The 26,265-nt window shown below is 45.1% G+C and overlaps 1 protein-coding gene across 6 annotated transcripts in view; it reads left to right on the forward strand.

Moving 5' to 3' along the window:
• LOC146064568 (vitamin K-dependent protein C-like) overlaps window positions 1-26,265 on the forward strand; it is a 49,286-nt gene that overhangs the window by 14,291 nt on the left and 8,730 nt on the right. For 2 of the 6 annotated variants that reach the window (XM_083178224.1, XM_083178219.1), the window contains exons 3-8: window positions 2,575-2,738; window positions 2,837-2,861; window positions 2,934-3,044; window positions 5,223-5,363; window positions 20,650-20,747; window positions 22,835-22,949. In XM_083178224.1, the coding sequence (XP_083034350.1) occupies window positions 2,575-2,738; window positions 2,837-2,861; window positions 2,934-3,044; window positions 5,223-5,363; window positions 20,650-20,747; window positions 22,835-22,949 (654 nt within the window). The remainder of the gene's footprint in view (window positions 1-2,574; window positions 2,739-2,836; window positions 2,862-2,933; window positions 3,045-5,222; window positions 5,364-20,649; window positions 20,748-22,834; window positions 22,950-26,265) is intronic. The other 4 variants (XM_083178222.1, XM_083178221.1, XM_083178220.1 and 1 more) reach the window with 3 other exon arrangements.

The raw sequence follows: 26,265 nt of genomic DNA on the forward strand, positions 1-26,265 counted from the left end.
GACAGCATTGAACAGGGGTTTTGCGCAGAACGAGCCCGACATCACAAGCTGTCGGGCTCGTTCTGCCAAGAAAAGCCGGAAATAGGCGAGCTCCCGGCCGGAGCTCGTCTATTATCATCATCAATTCGCGGCCACGCCCCCTTCTCGCCGCTCGGCAGCCGGGACATTGAATCCCGACTGCCGAGCTCCAGGCTAGCAAAACGAGAACGGGACAGCTGTTCCCCTGACATTGAATACCCCCTTACACTGAGATGGTAATATCTGACAGATTTAAGCCCAAATTGTGTCTGCAGCTTCTGAATCTTGTATTTTCTCCCTAACAACCATAGGTAATTTTCAGGGATTGGTTGCACTTTCACTCTGTCTTATATTCAATCGTATGCAGTTCTGTCACCCAGTGTATATATGACCTGAGTAGTACGATGTATTGCATATGACAAGAATATAATAATCTGTTCTCCGTTGTCAGACCACAAAAGTTCAGCAAAGATTGGCTCTGGTTTTGAGAAAATCTCTAACAGCTGTCTATACACCATATACATATGTCTGCCAATGACTGAACATGACAATCTGTCAGAAATGCCAGCTTGGCTCACACTACAACACTCAGGCAGACTTCAGTGGGCTATTTGCGAGTTATGCTCTGGTCATAAATTCATACCTTATATATATATATAATTTAAAGTACCACTGCACAGTTGTAGTTGATAAACAAAAATAGTCTCACAGTCCCACTAGAGATTGTCTGTGTGTGGTTGCATCAAACATCTGCTAATTGGAGTAAAAATCTGCTTGTCATCTGACATACATCTCAATGTTTATACATTAGTATCCCCACAGTGGTTAATATTGTTATACTATGTTTGTGTTAACCCAGCCGGCGATTTCAATATCATATGCTCTCTGTATCGATGGTATAGATACTACTACAGATATCCACTCGATACAAAGGGTCAGGCAGTCACGCTGGAGATTGGTTATATATGGTTGTATCAATCAACTACTGGTTGGAACGGCAACACATTTATCCTCTGGCATACATTTCAATGCTTAACCATTAATGCCCCAGCAATGTTACTGTAGAAGGGTTTATTCAAAAGTCCGCCAATGCTTTAGTATAACAATTATAGGTGATATAAACCTGCAAAGCTCTATTTACGGCACACTGATCCCTCAGTCACACTGGAGACCCACTGTGTAAAACTGCCTGAAAAAAGCTGCTGATTTTACGTTTTAATCTGTTTACATAGTAAAGTGTTATATATAACACCGCGGGTGATTCAAACAACAATCAACTGGTAGGCTGTATATTGTTACAGACTATTTAACAGACGATGGCGGACTGACGAAGCCAACAGGTGAAATGCGTATCCAGCCACCGCAATTCCCCGGGTGCAGTGCAGTAGAGAGACATCCAGTTCTACTACCAGAGCCGCCAAGAGTAATCAAGGACTCGCATTGACAATAGCGCGGCCCCAGGAAGGTAACACCCGCTGCAGCTCAATCTGGAGGGTGTGAGCGGTCTGCACTGTTATGTCCCGCACTTGGTCTGTTAAATAGTCTGTAACAATATACAGCCTACCAGTTGATTGTTGTTTGAATCACCCGCGGTGTTATATATAACACTTTACTGTGTAAACAGATTAAAACGTAAAATCAGCAGCTTTTTTCAGGCAGATAATATAAGACTCTCTCATCTAGGATTCGATGCCTAACGGCAGATCCCTGAAAGCAGAAGTCTAATTACTGGGGAACTGACACTCTATAACTATGATACACTGTTCAACACTCTCTCATCCACCCAGTCTTTAATGCCATCCCTGCAATACTGAAAAGCATCAGGGTGACTCACTGTGCTGGATTGGAAAGCAGAAGTGATCTATACCTTAGCTCCCATATACAACCAACCTGGTACTCTCATTTGATACCACTTCCGATTAGTTACCTTGTACCCCAACTAGGGCTAGATTCCAGCAGCGCCAACATGGGGCCAGCCCAATAACCAGAGAGGAGACTCCTGGTGAAGAACTGGTATGGTAACACAGGCGTGGATATCAAACAGCAGATACACAGGAGAAAAAGTAAAAAATAAAAAATATATTATGGTGATATGCTAAGGCAATGAAGAAATGAGTGACTAAGTAATTGATTATCATAAAAAGCATCGATAATGCTCCCTATTTTTTATATGAAGAGTCTATTAAAAGTTATGTTTTAATTTAATAATCATATCAAGTAATTAATACACAAAAGAGTTCGCCCAAAAAGGCACATTTGTCTTTCCGTTTGCACCTCTGCAAACAAACCCCCCATATATTCAGTCACAATTACTGAATGTGTTGGGCGCACCACCAATCAATGACTACAAAAACCGATTGGAAGTAGTCTAATATATTGGTCTTCAAGATGGTTTAAGTAAAATGTTATAACTCATGCTCCAAGTCTGTGCGGATCCACAACCTTCTACTTGCACTCTTAGGTTCACGTCTGGGGTGCAGGACCAATATGTGATGGCATTTACAGAGGAATTACAGGAACTGACCAGCCTATTCTTCTCCCACCTCTCATTTCCAGTCTTCTCCAGTAGTCAGGATGCCAATCGGGTGCTGAAAGTTACAAAACGTTCCAATGCCCAGTTCCTGGAGGAGTTGAAACCTGGGTCGCTGGAGAGAGAGTGCTATGAAGAGAAATGTGACCTTGAGGAGGCAAACGAGATATTTGAGACTCGTGAGGCCACTGTAAGAGAAATACATATATAACTGTTTTGTTTTCTGCAGTAACTCTGAGCAGACTGTCAAGTTCCTACAGTATTTTAATAATCTTCTTTTATTTGTAGCTTGACTTTTGGGCAACATATTTCGGTAAGTGTCTACATGATGCAAGTATGAATGATAATGTACCGTATGAGTAGTGATGTGTTATATCTCTTTCAGATGGGGATCAGTGTCTCTCTAGTCCATGTATAAATGGTGCCTGTAGAGACGGCATAGGGAGGTTTGACTGTTCCTGTCACCAAGGCTGGGAAGGAAAGCTCTGCTCTCACGGTGAGGTCCTGGAATAGGCACAGCTACGTGTTCACACATTTACATTACTACCATCACTGTAATACAGGTGTGCTATGTTATGGCGACCGTTCTCATGTCAACATGGTCAAAATATCAACAGACAACATGTAGACATGATAGAACGTTAACCTAATGTCCTGGGTGGTCGGGCAGTCACTTACATGGTCCCAGTGGTCACCACAGTGGGTGCAGCATAGAGAAGTGACTCTGGTGGTGAATATTTCTCCCCTAATCCCTACAACCCTTCCCATGACTAACATTAACCTCCCCTAACTAATCAACCCCAGCAGCTTAATCCTCCCAGTGTTGCCTAACCTGTCAGTATCTCAGAATGTGGACATTTCAGTTGTCAACATTGAGGGCATGTCAATATTCTGAGGCCAAAATTCTAATGTCGAAATTGTGTTGTCCACTTTATGAATGTCATCAAGGTCACTGTCAAACATCTGACCAGATACCCGGTCACAGTGGAAGCAATATACCTACCTGCTGTATGGGAGTGTCCAACAGACTCCTGAATTTTGGGCAGTCCCCATAGTCTCCCGGTAGAGTAGCTCAATCTCCCTTATGTTGCAAGGCTATATTGTACATAAGGCTGGCTGGGCTGAAGCCTAGGGACCTAACAGGGACCAGAGGCCCCATGAATATTTTTGCTAAGGGCATGAACCACACAACAGTAGAAAAAAATCATAGGCACTCAAAAACTGACGTACAATACGATCCTTAAGGTACAGAGATGGTAAGTATTCCAAGGATTTGTATTTGGATGTCCACTTTCAGTGAAGGGTATGCTCTCCATGTACCGTGAAAAACAGAAAATATACATAACAATTTTTAATAAAGTCATATAACAGAAATTAAAATTGTGTTGCTTGTAGATGTGAATGAGTGAAAAAAAAAGAAATACCCCAATCACAATGGTACAACATACGCTATCTATTGTTTTCTTTTGCCAAAACTTGTACACATAAATTGAGGATTACAAGTCCAGGAAAAGAAGGACATCACAACCTATCAAAAGAAACCTTTATATGAATGTATACACTATACCTATAGTGAGTATGGTACGCAAATTTTGAGTGCTGTTGTTTGATCCTTCAAAAGATACCTTTATGCACTTACCACAGAAAGATTTTCTGTGAGTCACGGTACGACTCCCAATCCTACCCTTTCCACTTGGTGAAGGGCACATACATAGAAGCACCAGAGTTTAAAAGAAATCTTTACACACTTGTCAGTGGGGTACACCTTTTTCTCACTCCTTCATATCTTCAAGCAACCATTGTGTCTATGGCCCTTATTCTGGTCCACTCGCAAAGGCAAATTCCTTCTCAAATGGCCAAACCATGTGCAGATGTAACTTGTGCAGAGAGAATTAGACCAGGAAGCGCGGCGTTCAGGACATACCGGGCAGCTCTTAGGACTCTCTCCAGACTGCAGAGTGAGCCTACTACCCCTTGGCTTTGCCCATTTGCAATGGCACCATTCCCAAACGGCTACTTACAGCTCTTTTGAGTGGTAATATGCAGAGAGAAATGACGATACATGTCCCCTGGCACCTCACACCGGGACCCGTTCTTTGTGATGATCTGGAGGACATTATTAATAATTGGACAAGTTTGTTGAAAATTAATAATGTTTTTACTGGAAAATCGGTATTTGGTTAAAAAGGGGTTTTCTGTGGATTGGGATCGGATAAGTCAAAGGAAAGGTCACGGGAGCATATGTTTGCGTATATAACTGACATTTCCACATGCACAACCTTTAGGGTACAGCCAGTGGTGTAAGTTCATCCAAGTTGCCCGGAGGCAAGATAAGTCTTGGTACCCCCCCCCCAAGTAGCTCAATCAGTAAGGTGTCTGTCTCCAGTAAGGTCATGGGATCTAATACAGGGTGTGATACTTGCAAAAATGATGTCAGAAGGAGGAGTCAGCCACATTAGCAATATCAACTGCTTTCAATTAACTGATTCAAACTTGATGGGGAGGAGAGGTGCCCCCTTGGGAGCAGGAGCCCGGCGGCAGATGACTCCATTGCCTCCCAGAGTTCTGCCTCTGGGTACAGCTATATACTTATAGAAGCACTCAGAGGAGCCAAATTTATACAAATTGCTTTTACTACTTATCATACAAATGTTATAGCCTACTATCCCCATAGAAGTCATCCACTTCAACTGCTCCTTGAGTAATGGAGGCTGCAGTCACTACTGCACAGAGATGGGGAACAGTACATCACGTCTGTGTAGCTGTGCCTCGGGGTACCAGCTGGATGAGGACTACCGAAGCTGTAAGCCGGCTGGTAAGTCCCTGTAATTCTCACTTGTGTCTCCTACCATCATGTTTCGATAAACATATTTTACACTTTTTTAGAATTTTCTATAGCTACATATTTTGTTTGTATATAATTTTGAAGCTCTATTTATGAAAACAATCATGCCTTATTAGTATATTTTGCTTTTATTAAGGTCCATTGGGTAGAAAAAAAGAAAGGGTAGTACTCTGAATCTGGGAGCTCCCCTTATGGACAAACAATGGACGCTCATAAGGAAAAATACTTCCCTTTTGTATTGGATTGGGAGTTTTCACTGCTCTTCCTGTTTTAGATCATTCCTTTCGCAAAATCCTTCATTGTTTCTCTCAATTTGGCATGTATATGGGAAAAAGAAAAGAATGCAATATGTGGTACAGTTTCAATAAGGTAGTGGTTAAAAAAAAGATCAATGGTGGGAAGACGAGGGCATACCCAACTCACAGGGAGTGGTGTGGTGCTGAAACAAGTATATAACTGTATCTTTAAAACATCAGAGTGGCATACCAGTACTCACGTTGAATTACAATGTACAATGTCCATCAAGGTTTCTTTTACCTTCATAAAATGTATTGGTACATAGACACGTATATATAAACATGGAGCAGAATACTTGATGCAAAATTAAATAAAACTACTGCAAGCTTAAAATGTGGTTTGTGGGTGCTATTGGTCAGGCAAAAGCACGAGGAGGCGCTGATGATGCTGCAGACGGAACCGGAAGTGATGCGGTTAATCTCCACGGCAATGGGAGACTTCTTCCTCATCTTCCACTATTACCAATATTATTTTCAAGTACTCCCAACTGGTCTGCAGCGTACTCCCAGGGGTACATATACCCCAGGTTGGAAACCACTGGTATAGATGATAGACAATGTATAGGTCGACAGTCACTAGGTCAACCATTAATGGTCAACAGTGATTAGGTTGACACCTAAGACTGGTTGACATATTCTAGGTTGACAGCAAGAAAAGGTCTATACAAGGTAAAAGTCAACATGAACATGGTCAACATTGAAAAGGTCAACAAGAGGTTTTCAAACTTTTTGGTGTCTATGTTGACATGGACACCATATAAGTGTGCCGCTGCAGTCGCCATGGTTCGGGAATGGTGCCTCTCTGCACTCTGCACACTGTTATAATCTAACTCTATGCCCACTTGGATTTTAAAGTAAGATGGTTTAAAAAAAAACTGAACACAAAAAACTTGCCAACCTTTTCAGTGTCGACCTTCGGTCATTGTCGACTAAGGGTATGTCGACCATTCTTGAGTGTTAACCTGCTCACTGTTGACCATTAGTGGTCGACCTAGTCATTGATGACCTAGACATCGTCAACCCAGGGACCGTATACCCTCAGCACAGTACATTACAGTAATACATGTAGCTTTGAGCTCAGGGGTGCCTTGTGCCAGGAGCCGCGTGGTTAAGAGACCACCCTTCAGAGTCCCTATCCTGGCTTTGCACTGAACCAGGTTCTCCTACCTGGCTACAAAGCACTTTCTTTGAGGCTGGACGGCTTTTCTCTAACCCTCTACATGGAAGCTGTGACCAGGTGAATACTACATACCCTGTCTCCCCCCCCCCCCCCCCCCCCCACTTTGCTTCTCTATGAGTGGGGAAGTGCCTTGCTCTTTAGCCTTTACCACCTGTCTCCAAGCTTCCAGGATGCAAACTAGGGCTTCGACCTCCCGCCTCTGAGTAGATGACAAGTTCTTACCTATCGGGACATCAGAACTGCCTGGTGAACTGGCCAGGAGAGTTGGAGTAGGTTCCTCCTGCCAACAGAAAATTAACATGATAGATCTGCTTAATATGATAGATATGACATCTTTCTGGTTGTCTAACCCAGGTGCTTAAATCTCCCATAACTTCATACAGACCTCTTCAGTAGTGAGCAAACAACTCACTTTCCTGAGGGGACAAGGACTAGGACTTTGTCCCCTGGATGGAATTCTCGAACTTCTGCCATGGAATCATAGGCTCGCTGTTCTCTGGCGGCTTGGGCTTTTATAAAGTTTATGTGGACATTAGGGCCAATATGATGAAGTCACTGGTAAAGTTTATTTACCAACTCCACAGAGTTGGATTCCTGTGACTGCTGTTGTTCCCAGCCCTCATTTAATATGTCCAGAATTCCATAGGGTTTGCCTTCCGTACAACAGCTCAAAGGGGCTGAAGCCAGTTGACGACAGCAGGACCTCTCAAATGGCAAGCATCATATATGGAAAAACATTGTCCCATTCCCATTTTTTGTCGAAGACAGCCCTTCATATCATTGTTCTAAGGGTCCGATTGAAGCACTCTACCAGTCCATCCATCTGAGGATGATAGATGTAGATGTGAAGCCAAGAAATTCCTATTTTGCAGCAAAGTTCTGTAAAAACTTGGGACATAAATGGGGTCACTTGGAAACTATTGAAACCTCAGTTGAGTAAACAGCAACAACAACTGAGAGCACTCAAACTTTGGAACTCTCTTCCTGGAGAAGTGGTGTCGGAAGACACTAAAAATACGTTTAAAATAAGGTTGGATAAACATTTATTGGTTAAAAACATTCAAGGGTACCAATGAGAAGCATAATCTATCTTTGAGGGCAAGAGGATATGAGAGAAGCCCAAAACACTGAGGGCGGAAGCCACAGATACATAGAACGGGCGGAAATGACGTCTGCACTACAGCATCACAATAGGGGAACCCAGGGAGGAGATCGACTGCTCTGACTTATCCCGTGAAAGCCAGTCACACAGGCGAAACGCGTAGATTACAAAGCAACCGATCCCTCTAGGCGTGGCAAGCCACTATCACCGCTGCCGCAATAGGAGGTACAGTCTGCCGGCAGACAAAGATCGCTCCCTGGGACTTGCAAACAAACCACTGGTGCCTGGTAATACTCCCCCACTGGTAGGCAAACCCTCTGTTTATAACACTTGACTGTTCTTTTTCGGATTACTGCTTGAGACTGTAAACCGTATGGATTAACCTGTTCAATACCCAGTATTGCTATTTGAACATTTGCAAAGAAGGAAAGTTTTTATATGTTTTATGTATGTCAGTATACTGATATTAGTACACCAATGACTGATTATTATTGCTATATAAGGATCTTTTTTATAAGTGTATCAGATACTAAACATTTTTTTAAATTAAGTAATTTCTTCTTTTTAACAAATTGTGTCAGCAATCTGATTTATATCGGTATAGCGGTAAAAGGTTAGCGCAGATTAAACCCATAACCCCTATTTGTGGGCGGTGACCTGTGCCTGACGTCATCAAGCCCCACCCTTATAAATGTCACTCTTTTCGGGTGTACATGGAGGGGCGGGGCTAAAATGACACAATTTGCATATTTTAGCCCTGCCCCCTCTACGTACACTCGCGAATGCTGGTGTTTAACCAGCTGGGTAAGAGGATGCAGAGGGAGAATGCGGGGTTCCAGGGGGTTACGGGAGGGTTGGGAGGGTTGTCCACCCTCCTGGGAGACCGACCCAAATTTCAGGAGCCTCCAAACATTTCCGGGAGAGTAGGCAAGTATGATATATATAAATATATTATGGAAGTCGAGTTACACACATGCCATTTTAGGATAGTATGGCCGCCATTTTGGTTCGCAGAGTTGCGCAAATAAAGTTTCCATACCCGAGTATGTGTGACAAAGTGGACCAGAAGAGTAGCCATACTATCACACATAAATTCATAAATACATACTGACACTAAGTAAAATATAGTTAAAGGTTTAGAACGCCACACATAGCTTAGTTAGCCCTGCATACATCTGTCTGTATCATGTTTAGTACCGTTCCGTTCCGTTCATTGTGCGAAGTATTCCGGTCATTGCGAATATTCCGCAATATACACGGCTCGACAGTTATGGACATAATCCATATTCCAGGGACAGTTTCTGTTGAAAGTATGTAACAAAGGAATCTAGATGAAACCGGTTCTTATCACTGCTGACGCCGAAGCCACCAAACAAAGGACTCTTAAAGTTCACTCCCCTGGACCTAGCCAAACCAGGTGTATCATCTTACCCCCCAATCACAGCTGACCTGACATTCGACCTCTGACCAATGAGAACGGCCTTTGACCTCCCCTTTCTGACCCTATAAGATAGGCGACCCAGAGCAGCCAAAGTCTCTTCGGCACATCTACCTTTCCCTGACTTACCACCGGACTATAGTTCATCCCTGAACGATAGTGAGCTCTGACCGGACTGCGCTTCGCATATTTGATGAGAACGGTAACGGTTGCATTAACGGTATTTATTCTTATTGTATTGATTGGCTGATTGTGTCTTGTATCTGTTTTCTTTCCCCCTAGCTGAGCCTGTTTAGTATTCATTGTTAGTATATTGTATCACTTGTTATACCTGTTTATTCTTATTTCTGTAACCCCCTTTTGTCCATTAGGGACTTAAATACAACCTTTTTACTGGAGTTCTTATCTCCTTATTTCTATACAGTGGTCGTGTCTGTTTATTCGCATAATAGCGACAAGGTATATTACGGACACTGTCCTTTAAGGTATATTCGCAGATTAGAGACAAAGTACTGCGAAGGAATCTCTGATTAAGGTATTGGTTCTTGGTGTACATAATACAATAGAAGGTACGCTACGCTGCGCTACGCTTTGTTCGCACGTAGTTAGGTATAAAGGGTACGTTGGTTGCGGACTTATTACGTAACCAGCGCTTTTCACTTATTGTCTCTCTGGTCATATTTAATCGCCATTAACAATTGAGGGCTCGTCCGTCCGCTCCACATTCCAGAACTCAGTACCAGGCGTGCGACCCGACCTATACCAGCAAAAGGGTGGAAGTATTTATTTGTTTCCATTGCTGGATAGGCCGAGTCCGCGGCGGTGCGGGGTTCGGGAAGTGCTAGCGCTGAACCCGGAGTACAATAAGTGAAAGCCACGTGTTTTAAAACATATATTAAGTGTTTAGTAAACTGTACTTCTGCCTGCCACAAGTAGTTTAACGGGGTATAGTGTTTTGAGTTGCTTGTTTATTACAGTATATGTACCACGTGCGATAAGGTTCGCACACGTGGAGTCTGTGTTTATTATAGTACATAGAGGATCCCCTCTGTGCAAAACTATAACTTTTATTGTTAGTTACTGCAAAACCAGAGACTCCGCCACGTGGCGACAAGCCCTGGGCCTTTTGCAGTAACGTAAAGCGTCTATTGTGTATTACGCAAGGTGCGCGCGCACGTGCCCATATCGGGAAATTTTCGCATCTTTGTACGTGATTTACGGATTAAGTGCGGGATTTATTTCGCATCTTGATACGTAACTTTCGGACGGAGTTAAGGGATTTATTCCACATTTAGGCGCAATTACTGCGTATAGCGAAACCCGAGTGCAACCTTGCAAATACACTATAGAACACGTGGGTGGCCGATTCATCGGCGGCCTGTGAGCAACGCACGTACACACGTGGCTGTTCATTGGTACTGCACATGCAGCACACATAGGAACTCAAAGGTGAACAGTATTAAACCACTAGCCTTATTTAAAACAGTATAGTAATATACTGTGGATGGGGCGGTGATTTAATAAAGAGAAAATAAGTTTTTTTTTCTTTTGTTCATTTTCTCATAAGCAAGCAACTCAAGCATTATTTTAATAGATTCCTATAGCGTATTATAAGGGATTTATACCTGCATAAGTATCTAGTGAAAAGCTACCAGCCTGGGAAGATTTTCTGTACAGAAATATTTCAAATATATGCATAAGACCAAGGTGTAACCAGCGCCCAGTGTGAAAAATAACTGAGGCGAACGGGTGTGTGACGACACGACTCAAGCGCAGTGTAGTCCAGTGTAGGACAGTCCAGGTAGGACAGGGTTTACGTGACGACGTGCCCATAGGAACTGCCCCTTCAGTGGAATTGATTCCGCTAGGAGGGTACAAGAAGATACATCGGAACGCACTTGTTTCCGATTAGCTACTTTAGAAATCCAATTTTTGGGGGTATAGGAAAACAAGTTTGTTATACCCTGGAAAAATTGTGCCGCACCAAGCAAGTTGGCTAGAAGTTCGCTGCTAGTTGAAAGACTTGGTGATTGAGTATCGTACCTCGTATCCTTCGCACCTGCTTGACTGTGGGATGTTCTAGGAAGCTGTAGAAGTGAGTGTTTGGGGAGCTCTCAGATAAGTAATAACCCACCGATATCTATTAAGCTGTGAACGTTTATTCCTGTAATTATGGGTAATAACGGGTCACGCTGTGATAACGTGCATGTTAGGGAGGAAGCAAGCCGGCCAAAAGGATCGGCTGCTTTTATTATGTGCAGGAAGCACGGTGAACTCGCAGTTGTTTACCAAAATAAATGGAGAAAAATGACACAAGGCAGCAAGTTAGAATTTCCCAGTGTTGGTAGCTTCGATCCGGAAATCTTATCGGCAGTAAAAGATGAAATATGCCTACTCTCCAGTCGTAAGGAGAGAGTGAAGCATATAGATATTCTTAAATTGTGGCAGAAGGAAGGACAGGAACAATGGGGAAGCAGAGGTCTGGCAATACCAGACGCAATCAGCCACAATATAAATGCAACCGCTGCCACAATAGAATCAGCTCCCCCACCCCCATATGTGCCGAAGGGGATAATGACTCATAAGAAAGGTATAAGTAATAATGTATCCGTTGCTAACCTGTACCCTGTCTTATCCCCTTACAAGGAAACCCGAGAGGAAAACGAGCAGCTGTTGGCACTGGCCGTCTCTCATGCAATTAATATGATTGAGGGAAAAGCTCAACCCGCTGTTGAGGCCCCAGCACAGGAGGAGGAGACGGCTGATGCCAACAGCATAGTATTGGACTCAGGTAATGATGCACCACACAGCACAGACACAAATGACTCCCAAGCAGGTCCCAGTAATGCGAATGTGGTACAAACATATCCTATGCGCACACTGGAGGTTCCCTATGGTAAGGCAGACAGAGAGGGTGTGATACCTACCAGAAAGATGACCATGCTAAACCCATGGACACGGTTAGAGCTGCGGTCCATCATTACAGATTTCCCTGACCCAAGGAAAGATCTGGCATTGTGCCGGAAATTTGTAAGGGATCTAGGAAACTCTGATGAGCCCACCAACAAGGATTGGAGAATCATGTTGAGGGCCTGTCTCCCCACTCACATTGACATCCCGAAATTCATTCAGGATAGTGGATTGAAAGTGGACAAGGAGATAAATGATATACGCCTGATTAACTTACAGTTGGGAGTGTATTTTCCTGCAGCAGTAGAATATAGCAAGATTTTCACCATCAAACAGAAAGATGGCGAAACTGCTGCTGATTATTTTACAAAAGCCTTACTGGAGGTATCAAAGTACACTGGTGTCTCCGAGCCTAAGGACGACCCCCACCTGAGGGAGATGATTGTCTCTGTGCTGGTGGAAGGGCTTAGGGAAAACCTGAGAGCCAGAGTCCAAACTTCTTTTCCAAATTGGCGTGGAATGACAGTGGATGCCCTACGGATATCTGCTGTGGACCACGACCGCAACATTAAGAAGCACAGGGAACTGCAAACTGACAAACTGATGATGGTTAGCATCCAAGCCCCAAACAAAGCTGCATACCAACGAAACACCAGGGACACAGGTAGAAAACCAATTATCTGTTACAACTGCAATGGGGAAGGTCACTACTCAGCTCATTGTAGGTTAGGAAACCCCAGGAATTATCAGACACATAAGTGAGAATGGGAATCTCACAAAGGTGAGACACTGAGATACCCAGCCCCTAGACAATGGGAGGAGACAGACAGGTCACGCAACATGCCTCCTCCCCATCTGATGGCTGACACTGTGCTAAGGGCAACCCAGGTCAGACAATAGGAAACAGGTCATACCTGTATCCTACAGCCAGTTAGATTAACTCAACACCTTAGAGAGGAACCTCAGGTGAAGGTTGATATAGCTGGAGTAAGGCAAACCTTTTTGGTTGATACAGGGGCGGCCAGATCTGTTCTCAACACTCCTCTTCACTTGGGTTTCACTAACCAATCAGTAGCGGCAATTGGGGTAACAGGAAAAATACAACATTACCCACTGACGAAACCAGCGGAGGTTACAATCGGGCCTCTGCATACCAAACACTCTTTTCTGTTGGCTGCAGCGGCCTCGACTAACCTCCTAGGTAGAGATTTACTATGTAAAATGGGATGTGTCATCTATTGCACTCCCGATGGGGTATTCCTAGACACTCCAAAAAATCTTACACAAGAAGTGCAAGATATGCTGGACAGTCCTCAGAGGCTAATGTTGTATTCCACTGTTGTAGAGTCAAATCCATCTAGGGTAGCTGAAATTACAGCACAAATACCGGGTTCCCTTTGGACTAAAGATGGACAGGATGCTGGGCTGATGGCAAATGTAGCTCCAGTAGAGATCTGCTTAAAAGAAGGCAGGATAGCCCCAAAAATACCGCAATACCCTTTAAAACCTGAAGTTGAGCTAGGAGTATTCCCAGTGATCCAACGATTGCTCCAACAGGAAATCCTAGTTAGAACTTCCAGCACGGCCAATAGTCCCATCTTTCCTGTGAAAAAGAGCGGGGGGAGGGGCTACAGACTAGTGCAGGATTTAAGAGGGGTAAACAAAGTAGTTGAGAGCCAATTCCCCGTAGTGCCAAACCCAGCTGTCATCCTAATGCAAATCCCACCTCACTGTACTCATTTCACAGTCATTGATTTGTGTTCAGCGTTCTTCTCCGTCCCTTTGCACCCTGACAGCCAGTATCTGTTCGCCTTTACTTACAGAGGAGTACAGTATACCTGGACACGACTACCCCAGGGGTTCATAGACAGCCCCAGCATCTTCTCCCAGGCCTTGCATGATTGTTTACAATCCTTTCAACCCATGAGTGGTTCGATACTGATACAATATGTCGATGACTTATTGTTGTGTTCTGGGTCACTGGAGTCATCAGTGGATGACACTAGACAACTACTGATGCATCTCTCAGAGACAGGACATAAAGTATCAAAGGATAAGCTGCAATTATGCCAGACCAGGGTTAAGTATCTGGGCCACTGCCTTACCCAAGGGCTGAGACACCTCACCGACGACAGAATCCAAGCGATTCAGAACATGGTACTGCCACAGACCCAGCATCAGATCCGTACGTTCCTAGGCATGTGTGGATACTGTCGCAATTGGATCCCAGGATTCTCTATTCTGGCATTACCACTACAAGAGATGGTTTCCTCAACTAAGCCAGATCGGGTCTCTCATACTGAGGAATCTGAGCTGGCTTTCGAGGAACTAAAGGTGAGCCTAACAAAGGCCCCAGCACTGGGAATGCCAGATTATGGGAAACCCTTTGAACTGTACGGAACTGAATCAGGTGGGTGTGCGGCAGGAGTACTTGTACAAAAACATGGTGATGCCAACCGACCAATAGCGTACTACAGTGGCCAGCTGGACACAGTAGCACGCTCACTCCCAACATGCTTACGAAGTGTGGCTGCAATAGCACAACTAGTAAGTAAGAGTGAGGACGTAGTGTTGGGACACGATTTAACTGTTCATGCTCCCCATGCTGTCTCTGCCCTCCTAAATTCTGCCCAAACACGTCATGTGTCCTCAGCACGGTTCACTAAGTGGGAACTGGCGCTGATGGCCCCAGTAAATATTACCATCAAAAGATGCAACACACTAAACCCAGCCACATTCCTTCCTCATGTGCCCTCCAAGGCACAAAGGGTGGAGGGTGATGGGAATGTTGCTGAAAATGGTAAAGCAGAGTTTAGTGAGGGTGAGGACAACATGATTGCATGACCTATCTGAATCAGACCTTCACAGCACGTCCTGACATAAGCGACAGCCCATTAAGTGAGGTAGACATAACCTTATTCACAGATGGTAGCTGTCATAGACAGACGGACACGGGAGAGCTGTGCACAGGCTACGCGGTAGTAGATGGAGAAGGTATTGTGGAAGCTGAACCCTTGGGACCACCTCACTCAGCACAAGTAGCGGAACTGGTGGCACTGACCAGAGCATGTGAACTGGCCCAGGGAAAAGCAGTTAACATATATACCGACTCCAGATATGCTTTCGGAGTAGTGCATGATTTTGGAGCCCTATGGCGTCTCCGAAATTTCATGACGGCGGCTGGCACACCAGTGGCGCATGCGACATACATTAGGAGACTTCTGGGAGCTATTCAGCTTCCAGACAGAGTGGCTGTTATCAAGTGCAAAGCTCACACATCAGAGAAGGACCCGGTGTCACTTGGTAACAGCCGCGCTGATGAGGCAGCGAAAAGGGCCGCATGCCCTGTAAATATTTTCACCCATCCTACCAACCTTTGTACACTGAACATAGTATCCACATCCAAACTGATAGACATGCAGAATTTGTGTTCCCCACAGGAAAGAGCAGTATGGAAGTCGAAGGGATGTGGCCAAGAGTCTACCGGACTTTGGAGAGATGGACACGGGAAACCAGTGGCCCCCAGGGCATACCTTCCTAGTCTAGCCGAGGCGGCCCATGGGCTGACACATCTTGGGAAGGAAGGTATGTGCAAGCTGGTAAAGGCCTACTGGTGTGCACCAGGGTTCGCTTCTCAAGCAGGTAGAGTGGCAATGTCATGCCTCACCTGTTTGAGGAAGAACGTTGGAAAAGCCATCCCAACAGAGCCATCCCACATCCCTCCTACAGAAGGCCCTTTCCAGGTAATACAAATCGACTTCATACAGTTACCACCCTGTAGAAATTTGAAATATGTATTAGTTTGTGTTGACATGTTTTCCAGCTGGGTGGAGGCTTTCCCCGCTGCCTCCAACACTGCTACCTTTACAGCAAAGAAAATATGTCAGGAGTTTGTCTGTAGGTATGGTATCCCAAAGGTCATTGAGAGTGACAGAGGCACTCATTTCACAGGAGAGGTCTTCTAAATCATGTGTAAACTCCTGGGGATTAATAGTAAACTTCATACTCCATATCGTCCCCAGGCGAGCGCCAAAGTTGAGAGAATGAATGGTACTATTAAGAACAAATTGGGTAAAGTTATGGCTGAAACAGGGTTGTTATGGCCAGAGGCATTGCCTATTGTGCTGTATAGCATTAGGACCACTCCCAGGACTCCGCTCAACTTGTCTTCCTTCGAGATATTGTTTGGTCGGCAGCCACACATCATGATAGACCCACAGGATGATCTCAAATGTAACAATGAGCTAACTGTACAGTATATCCTAAAGCTAAACAAACAGCTAAGGGAGCAACAAAAGCAGCTGAAGTTACTGAACCCTGATATGCCTACAGAGAATTGTCATAATCTTAAACCAGGAGACTTTGTTATGATCCGAAATTTTTTACGCTCAGGTTGTTTGATAGACCGTTGGGAAGGACCGTACCAAGTTTTGTTGACCAGCACTACATCAATTAAAGTCGCAGAGAGAGAGACTTGGATACATTCGTCCCACTGCAAGAAAGCCAGTAACCCAGAATCCCAGTGTGCAGAGAGCGAAAGAGAAGAAGTGTCGCTAGAAGCATTGTTTCGGGAACACTGAGAAGCAGCCAAGGTCGAGCAACCTGAGCGAACAAAGGTCCAAGAGCAGAGCAAAATAAAAGTCTCCTGGGTAGAGATGATGGAAGGACTCCAAGCAACAGTTTCACAGTTATGCATATATTTCTTTGTTTTCTTTCTGTGTTCTTTTCTTCATCCCAAGATACTCGGTGGCTGCCACATTCTAGAGCGATCGGAGCGGAGTTCTGACAGTGTAATAATGGACCCAGATATGGGTGAGGTAGAATCCCTAAACCAGCTTGACACTTTGCCCATGACAGGAGAAGGGAAAAGGTATGAGGGAAACGTAGTTCAAGGGTTATGTGATGAGTTATTGTCTGGCGAGTACTGTGTCTGTAGATATTGTCAACCTAAAATGGAAGAAGAATGCATCCAGCGATGTCAGTCGACAAGTAAGGCAACTACAGGCCGACATCCTTTGAGTGATTATCACTCACTAGTGGGTAAGGTCTTAAACCAAACAGAATGCTGGGTGTGTTCACAAGTGTTACATAAAAGGAGTAGTGTAGGCCTAGTCCCATACCCGCTTAATATTTCAGAGATAAGCGTATTAAACAAGGGGAGGCCATTGGATAAGAGATACCTGTATACCAGGTCCCCTAGTCTTAGATTACACCCATACCAAGTGGATAAATCCCTGGTATGTATGAACTTCTCGAGTTCCAGAGCGATTGGTACTTGGGAAGTGACATGGCATAACCAGACAATAACTTACTCCCAGCGTCCAGATGGAGAGCCTATTGACAAGGAATTGTTGTTAAAAATCCGAACCAGTGGGAGACATTATAAATATGTTTACACGGTGAAGAAAAGTAAAATGATGGCCGGCAGAGTATCAGCCGGCTACTGTAATATGACCCTACAGCCAGAAACTTGTGAGGAACAAGTCAGGGAGCAGGGGACGGGAATGTTCTTATGGATAATGTGTGACAAGATCATGAAATACTCTGTCCCTTATTTTCTCCCTGACGATGTTTATTATATTTGTGGTAGAAGGGCGTACAAATGGCTCTCCATGAACTACGTTGGTATTTGTTATTTAGGCAGAGTGTTACCTGAAGTGATGACCCTCACACATGATGAGATGATGAGCATACACAGAGGTATTTCTCCTCCTTACACTCATACCCATTATGATCAAATCCATAAAAGGGATTTAACAATCAGGAAAGAACCCCTAGCTTCTGAAATGATACACGAGTCATTCGGTATCCAACTTCTCATTGCATTAGATATCACCCATACCGCCGGAGGAGTCATAAATTTTAAATATATACAAGCATTAGCCAGCTTGGTAGATAACATCACTGAGATTTATGATGACACCTTTAGATACACTGGGAAGGAGTTGCAAGCATATAAAAGAGAGCTAGTCCAACATCGGATGGTGCTGAACTATCTGACAGCTATGACAGGAGGATATTGTGTCACCCTCTCTACACAGTTTGGGGTGAAATGTTGTACATATATCACCAACAATACTGAAGACCCAGAAGAAATCATCGACCATCGGATGGATGAGATTCTTCAGCTTAAATGGGAATTTAGAAGGGAACATAATATCAGCCTGGCAGAAATAGGTAACAAAGTTAGTGAATGGACCTCCTGGTTGAATCCAATGCACTGGATCTCTGGTTTAGGAGAATGGGCGCAAGGGATCATAGCTAGCATAGGAAAACTCCTTCTCTGTATCGGTGGTGCCATCATAGTCTTTGTGTTATTGTTCAAATGTTTAAAGGTGGTGACCCGGGGAAAGACAAAACGTACCGAAATCATGAGTGTAAGAACGAGAGATACAGAGGAAGACCAGGGTTTGGTATATGACCCTAGAATCGAAACCACCTCCCTTTGAAGAAACCATATTTGTGAACGTGTATATGTTGTAACCACCCTTGTTTTTATTTTTATCCCAAAATTGTACATTATCCTTCGTGACCCTGAGTAGATTGTTCGATAAATGCGGCCCATCGTTTATCCGTGATCCCGGATCGGCCAAGAGCAGATGGTTTACTCCCCTTATATGTTTAATTCATGGATCCCAATTTCTTTGTTAGGATTATGAATTTCTGTATTATCGTGTGAAATGTTTTGTATTGTAACAGTTTTATATTTACTGTTAAAGGGTGGACTATGGAAGTTGAGTTACACACACGCCATTTTAGGATAGTATGGCCGCCATTTTGGTTCGCAGAGTTGCGCAAATAAAGTTTCCATACCCGAGTATGTGTGACAAAGTGGACCAGAAGAGTAGCCATACTATCACACATAAATTCATAAATACATACTGACACTAAGTAAAATATAGTTAAAGGTTTAGAACGCCACACATAGCTTAGTTAGCCCTGCATACATCTGTCTGTATCATGTTTAGTACCGTTCCGTTCCGTTCATTGTGCGAAGTATTCCGGTCATTGCGAATATTCCGCAATATACACGGCTCGACAGTTATGGACATAATCCATATTCCAGGGACAGTTTCTGTTGAAAGTATGTAACAAAGGAATCTAGATGAAACCGGTTCTTATCACTGCTGACGCCGAAGCCACCAAACAAAGGACTCTTAAAGTTCACTCCCCTGGACCTAGCCAAACCAGGTGTATCATCTTACCCCCCAATCACAGCTGACCTGACATTCGACCTCTGACCAATGAGAACGGCCTTTGACCTCCCCTTTCTGACCCTATAAGATAGGCGACCCAGAGCAGCCAAAGTCTCTTCGGCACATCTACCTTTCCCTGACTTACCACCGGACTATAGTTCATCCCTGAACGATAGTGAGCTCTGACCGGACTGCGCTTCGCATATTTGATGAGAACGGTAACGGTTGCATTAACGGTATTTATTCTTATTGTATTGATTGGCTGATTGTGTCTTGTATCTGTTTTCTTTCCCCCTAGCTGAGCCTGTTTAGTATTCATTGTTAGTATATTGTATCACTTGTTATACCTGTTTATTCTTATTTCTGTAACCCCCTTTTGTCCATTAGGGACTTAAATACAACCTTTTTACTGGAGTTCTTATCTCCTTATTTCTATACAGTGGTCGTGTCTGTTTATTCGCATAATAGCGACAAGGTATATTACGGACACTGTCTTTTAAGGTATATTCGCAGATTAGAGACAAAGTACTGCGAAGGAATCTCTGATTAAGGTATTGGTTCTTGGTGTACATAATACAATAGAAGGTACGCTACGCTGCGCTACGCTTTGTTCGCACGTAGTTAGGTATAAAGGGTACGTTGGTTGCGGACTTATTACGTAACCAGCGCTTTTCACTTATTGTCTCTCTGGTCATATTTAATCGCCATTAACAATATATACAGTATATCTCTAAACCTAACTAATATTTGTTTTTATGTATTTAAAAAAAAAAAAACTTTTAAATATCTGTCTCTGCTTATTTCACTTGCTTCCAAGCAATCAATAAATGCATTAATAATATATTAATGTTAACTGGGGTTTAACTAATCTACAGTAGATCACAGTTTAAAACAGTATAGTTCTCATTGGGGTGATATGAATAGGCACAGAACACAGGTAGGCTGGGTAGTGACTGATGTGATTGTTCAAATATTCTCTGTACAGCGCTGTGGAACATGTGTGCGCTATATAAGAAACTGTTAATAAATAAATAAAATAATAGTGTACACGGCTGGGTGTGATTGCCATAGGAGCTTTGTGCACAAGAACACTCGGGTCTGTATGTAAATGGTTCTGTCTGCTGTGTCTTGCAGTGGAATTTCCTTGTGGCAAATTGAAAATATTCAACCCTAATTATTCAGCCCGTCTCATGGGGGCAAAGATAGGACGTAAAGGAGACAGTCCCTGGCAAGTAAGTAGGTCTTAATGCTTGTCTCGATAACGCATACAGTACTTGCCTAATTTTACACTTCTTCCTCTCTGGAAAGTAGATATAAGTGGTGGCGATAGGGGCGGGAACACACAAATTGCATCATTAGGCCCCGCACCCAGCAAGGAAACTGCCGCGATTGGTTACAATCTGCATAGAAGGTTGGCTAAAATGACATAATTGGCATATAATCCCACCATTAAGCCCCCCACCCCCTCTGCAGAACATGCAGAGATGCTATAATTATCTCCGCATCATGCCCACTTTACTAGTAAGTGGGCAGAATGTGGGAGAGGTGCCCACTCTTCTGGGGGAGCAGGAGACTGGGCCCAAAAAAAATCAGGTGTCTCCCGCAGAAGCTGGTAGAGTAGGCAAGAATGCTATAATGCAATAGTGGGATATTAGCCTAATGAATTGTCACCCATTAAGTATAATGCGGGGTACACACCAGGAAGACCCGCTCACGATGCATATCGTGGGCGGGTCGTCAGTGTCTCGTCCAACCCGCTCACGATGTGCACCGTGACTGGGTTCCGATCCGATGGCGACCCGCACCTGGGTGTATGGTCGTTTCCAGATTCTACCTACTGCAGGTAGGATCTGAATAACGATCGTCCGACCCACGGGGCTGCGCATCCGATCGGAATCGGATCAGAACAGGACTCCACCCCATTTCTATATGGCAAGCATAACAGTAGCCACAGGTAGCAGTCACTCCCTATGTTGTGATGTAATACAGGTACCACATAAGAGTGTATTGTTTTGGGAATCCTTACCTCTAGCTAGGCCCTTTTTATAGATTCATACTGGTAAGTATATTGAAGTATAAGTTTGTAGAAGTGGAAACGTTTTCCCATAACAGAAAATCAAATGTTAGCTATTATCCTCTAGAAGGTGCTAGATAAATATAATCTGATTGGTTGCTATGGGCAACATCTCTCAATTCTAAAAATTCAGGGTGACATTTAATGAGATACGGCAGGACCTGGGTAGAGGGCAGTAACAATGGGGGAAACCCAACCTCTGGACCGCAAACGGTACTGTACCGGCAAAACGGTACAGTTGGAGGGCATGTGGAAGTGCATACCTGTAGCTACAATAATTAGTCTGTGTCAGTGACCCCATGTTGCATATGCATTAATGGTTTAACCTCTTCAGTGGTGTGTTTTTCTGGGCAGGACAAACCTCCCAGGGCAGGTTTGTTCTGCCCCAGAAATGCTCACCACCGAAGAGACTGCCGCTGCTTCCCTGCAGCTACTGCTATGTTCTGCTGCTTCTCCCGCCCTGCGTTCGGGTGCGTTCAGGTGCTCCGGGGGGGAGGGGGGCTGGGGGCATGTTGACCTTTCTCCATGTTGACCTAATGCCTGTCGACCAACATGCTGTAGACAAAACGATCCCAACCCCACCCCCTTCCCTCCCCTGCCTCTACGAACAACCTCGGCAACTATCTCACAGGGGGTCTACACATTTACATATTCGTGCATGCACATGCGCAGGGCCCCCACCTCTGAAAAGGGGTCCGAATTTGAACGGGTCTCAAACCACACATTGTTGCATACTTGCCGACTTCTTGGTGAGTACAGTACATATGCAGTGGAGTGGCGAGCATGCAATTGATGCTGATAGGTGGTGCACCTGTGGAGGTTCCACTTGCACCATACTTGCCTACTTTTATTTTCTCCTATCTGGGTGAAGTTCGGAGAGGAGACCAGATAGTACATGTCACAGGGGCGAGACAAGGCTGACGTAACCCAAGCCCCGCCCCCTTAGCAGTCAAACACTGCAATTCATGGGCCCGTGCATCGGGGAAGGGTTAAAATTACATGGCACACATCTAAGTGTTAGTGGCATGCACAGAAATCTTTTGGGGGAGCCCGTGCCAGCAGCACCCCTCAGCCCGGAAAATTACCAGGCATACAACTGAACTGGTTAATGACTCGTTTATTATGCAGAATGTTCCCCCATTGCCCAGCCCTGAGTATTACTGTGGCACTTTGAAGTTAATAATAAATGCATGTTTTTATTATGCCCCTGAGCAGCAGTACTCCTGCTCCCTCTTGTTATTGCAGGCTTTGCTGCGCCTCGAAAACAAGCTTCACTGTGGTGGAGTCCTGATTCACCCATGGTGGGTTCTGACTGCAGCTCATTGTTGGACACGGCCTGGAAAGTACTCTGTGTGGCTTGGTAAGTGTCCATGTAACTGCTGAACCATTTATATCTCGTTTGATAATTATTCACGCTTTTTTAGCAGCACAATGTGTTGCACACATTTTGCTTGCTCATATAGCTTTAACTGATTCCATTATAATCTATAGAAAGGCAGCAGAGTGGAGTCTTTACCTATGTTACTTATGCAGTCCCATCCCACATGGCCTGCGAATGATACTTATTTTACACTGCCGCAAAAACACAGGTTTTTCCCTCCTGGACCCGGGCCAGTGGCGGTGTAAAAGGGGTTAACCCGTGTCCCTTTACACAGGACTTCTACCCAGGTCCTGACCAGGGTAGAACACGGGCAGGACCTGGGTAGAGGGCAGTGAAAACGGGTATGCCAGGTCATTAGACCCGGCTCCCGTTTACACCAATAGGGGAAGCCCAGCCTCTGGACCGCATCGTCCGCAGGTTGGACGGGGGAGGGGGGGGGGGGGCACACACAGCCTCTGCTGCTGTCTGATGAACTCTGCAGGTGTTGAATACCTGGATGCGGCATCCATTCACCTCGCAGACGGGGGCTGGGGGGGGGTGCAAGGGGACTGGGGGCAGCCCAGCAGCTTACCTTGGTGCTGGGCTTGCCCGCAGCGTAGAGGTCTGGGATTTGGCACGGCAATCTCGGCGCTTGGAGATGATTGTATCTCCAAGCGCCGGCTCAGGAACCACCTTCGCCGGGTCACACCCGGGTTTAGCTGGGTCCAAAGACCCGGCGTTTTGGTGTAAAAGGGATATGAGTGACACAGGTTAGTACTGCCTACCATTCATACTAAAGGTGGCCATACACTACTGCGGTGTCTCGCAGCAGTGTATGGCCATCCCATCCCCCTTGAGCCTATGCAGGTGGCAGGATTGCGTGGGATATATTGAATGCGGCCCTTCTGCTTCTGATGTATAGCATGTGACCCTGTTTCCTGCTGCTGGGAGGGATTCCGAGTCAGAGGTAGGATGTGGAGGTAGGGCCGTCTTCTATGATCGTTCAGATGCGCATGGAACCGCGCATTGGATTGGATGGGATGTCAAACACATGCGATTTGGGAAGATTTCACCCGATTTCTCAGCTCAACTTCTACAAAAATTAATCAACAGTCAGCAGAAGGTGAAATCATTCAATATTCAGCGACCATTGAATGATTTCTCCTGGGCTCGCAAAATGTGGAGACTGACTTTGAGGGCTCCAGAACAAAGACAGAGCAGCACCACGCATCGCGGCTGCATTTACATGGGAATGCCCAGTGTTTGCATGGGGACTCTCATGAAACACTGGGCGTTACCATGGCCCTTATTCTGATCGGTGCGGACTTTTCCGAATTATTTCGGATGGCGTTTTTTAGCCGTCTGCGCATGCGTGGAGAACGCTACGCGCATGTGCCACGCATGGTCTCCGTACTTGTTCTCACTAATACCGTACAGAAATGTGCACCGCAATCATTCGGCCAATATGGGTGTGTTATGGGCGTCATGCGGAATGACACAGGGGTGTAGTTTCAAAGTGGGCTAAACTGGGCGGAAACATGGGCGGACACGGGGGAGTGCACATATGTTGGTAGGCGTGCATTCGGACAGCACACCGAATGCACGCGAGCAAAAAAGGGAAGAAATGTGCGGTGTACAAAAGGTTACTCTTGCTTTGCGGACACCACTCGGTCATGCGCTAGGCAATCGGAACGCCTAATCAGGACGGACGCACCTCAACCAATGTCACCTGAACCCAGTACAATCACATACTTTACCCATTACTTGTTAGTTACACGCTTCTCACTGCTACAATTGGAAGCATTGCAGCTTAAAGGGAACATTACATGCTGCACTTGTCACACACTTTTACACTGCAAATAATGAACACAGCTTAATATTATTAATACTAATACACATGGCACTTGTGCATGTATCAATTAATACAGACATTTGGGGGGCCAACATAAAATTTATTAAACAAACTTTGGTACAAATTTCAAAACCATAACAAAACAAATGGTACCATACCAGGACAAAAATGACATAATATATAATAAATAGCCACAGCAGAATCATTGGGAACACATCAGGTGGCTTCACAACAAAAGTACAGCACCAACACTTCAAGTACAGCACACAGTAATGGTAGCCGAAACAGGGCAACAGGTGAACCAAACATGACATTTGAACCGCGGGCAAAAGTGGTGACCCTGGGCACGGATTTGGACACAGGATGCTGACACACACAGCTCAATGGAAGATTTGGGAAGACATAACGGAGGAGATTAATGGGGACACAAGTTCATTTGCGAGCACGTTTGCCCCTGGCAGGCTCCTTGCCACGTGCAGCAGCTCTTCGGCCTCGTCCACGGCCAGAGTCAGATGGTGGCTCATGTGGAGCACATGCTGGTGAGGGGGTGGATCTTCTTCCCCCTCTGGCAGCAGGGAGTGATGAGGTTGGTAATGCACCCGAAGCGAGTGACATTAGGGCCCTATTGCTGTTAACTAGCTCCACCATAAGTTCATTATGGCGGAGGAGGAGGTCGTTTTGCCGCAGGGCTTGATCAGCCAGCACCTGCAGGCTACCAGCAATAGCTTGGTGGCTGCCAGCCATAGCTTGCTGGCTGGCACTCATAGCCTGCAGGCTCTCAGCAATACTCTGCTGGCTGGTGGTCAAACCCTGCAGCACCTCCTCGGCCCTACGCACCCGCTCGAATGCCGACTCTCCCTGCTGCACAATACTATCCAGCACACGGCCCCACATGGACAATTCAGCCGCAGACAATCCCGGCGGCTGCTGCACGGGCCTGCTACTGAGGCCAGGTGGCACAGACTCCACAACCTCCTCAAGAGAATCTTGACCAAGCGGTGGCGATGCTGTTGAACAAGAAAATTCCAATTACCACACATTCCATGCAAAATTTAAAACATCTACTTATGGCCTGGCAAATAATTACCTTCAAGAGTAGAAGCCATCACTTCCGCTGGGGACTCGCTGTCTATAGTACTCACCCCCCGGACCTCCTCCACTGCAATACAGCACTGGGCCATCTCTTCCAGGGGGGTGAGCTCCAGCTTGGATGGCATGGGGCCAGCCCCAGAGGTCTGGCTGTGTTGCCACCGCTCGGTCAATTTCTTCTTGAGGTTGCCTTTGAAGTCGTGCCACCTGCAATCAAAGTGTACATATTAATACATGTAACTCCTCATGTTTGCTGTAGTAGCACCCATTGCAATCTGAAACATAATACAACATGTGCCTACTGACACCAAACTTACATTATATTCATTTTTCATACCAACCCTTAGAAGATACAAAAACAGTCACCCTCCAATA

The sequence above is a fragment of the Crinia signifera genome, chromosome 3, assembly GCF_055691185.1.
Source record: "Crinia signifera chromosome 3, ASM5569118v1, whole genome shotgun sequence".
NCBI classification, from domain to species: domain Eukaryota; kingdom Metazoa; phylum Chordata; class Amphibia; order Anura; family Myobatrachidae; genus Crinia; species Crinia signifera.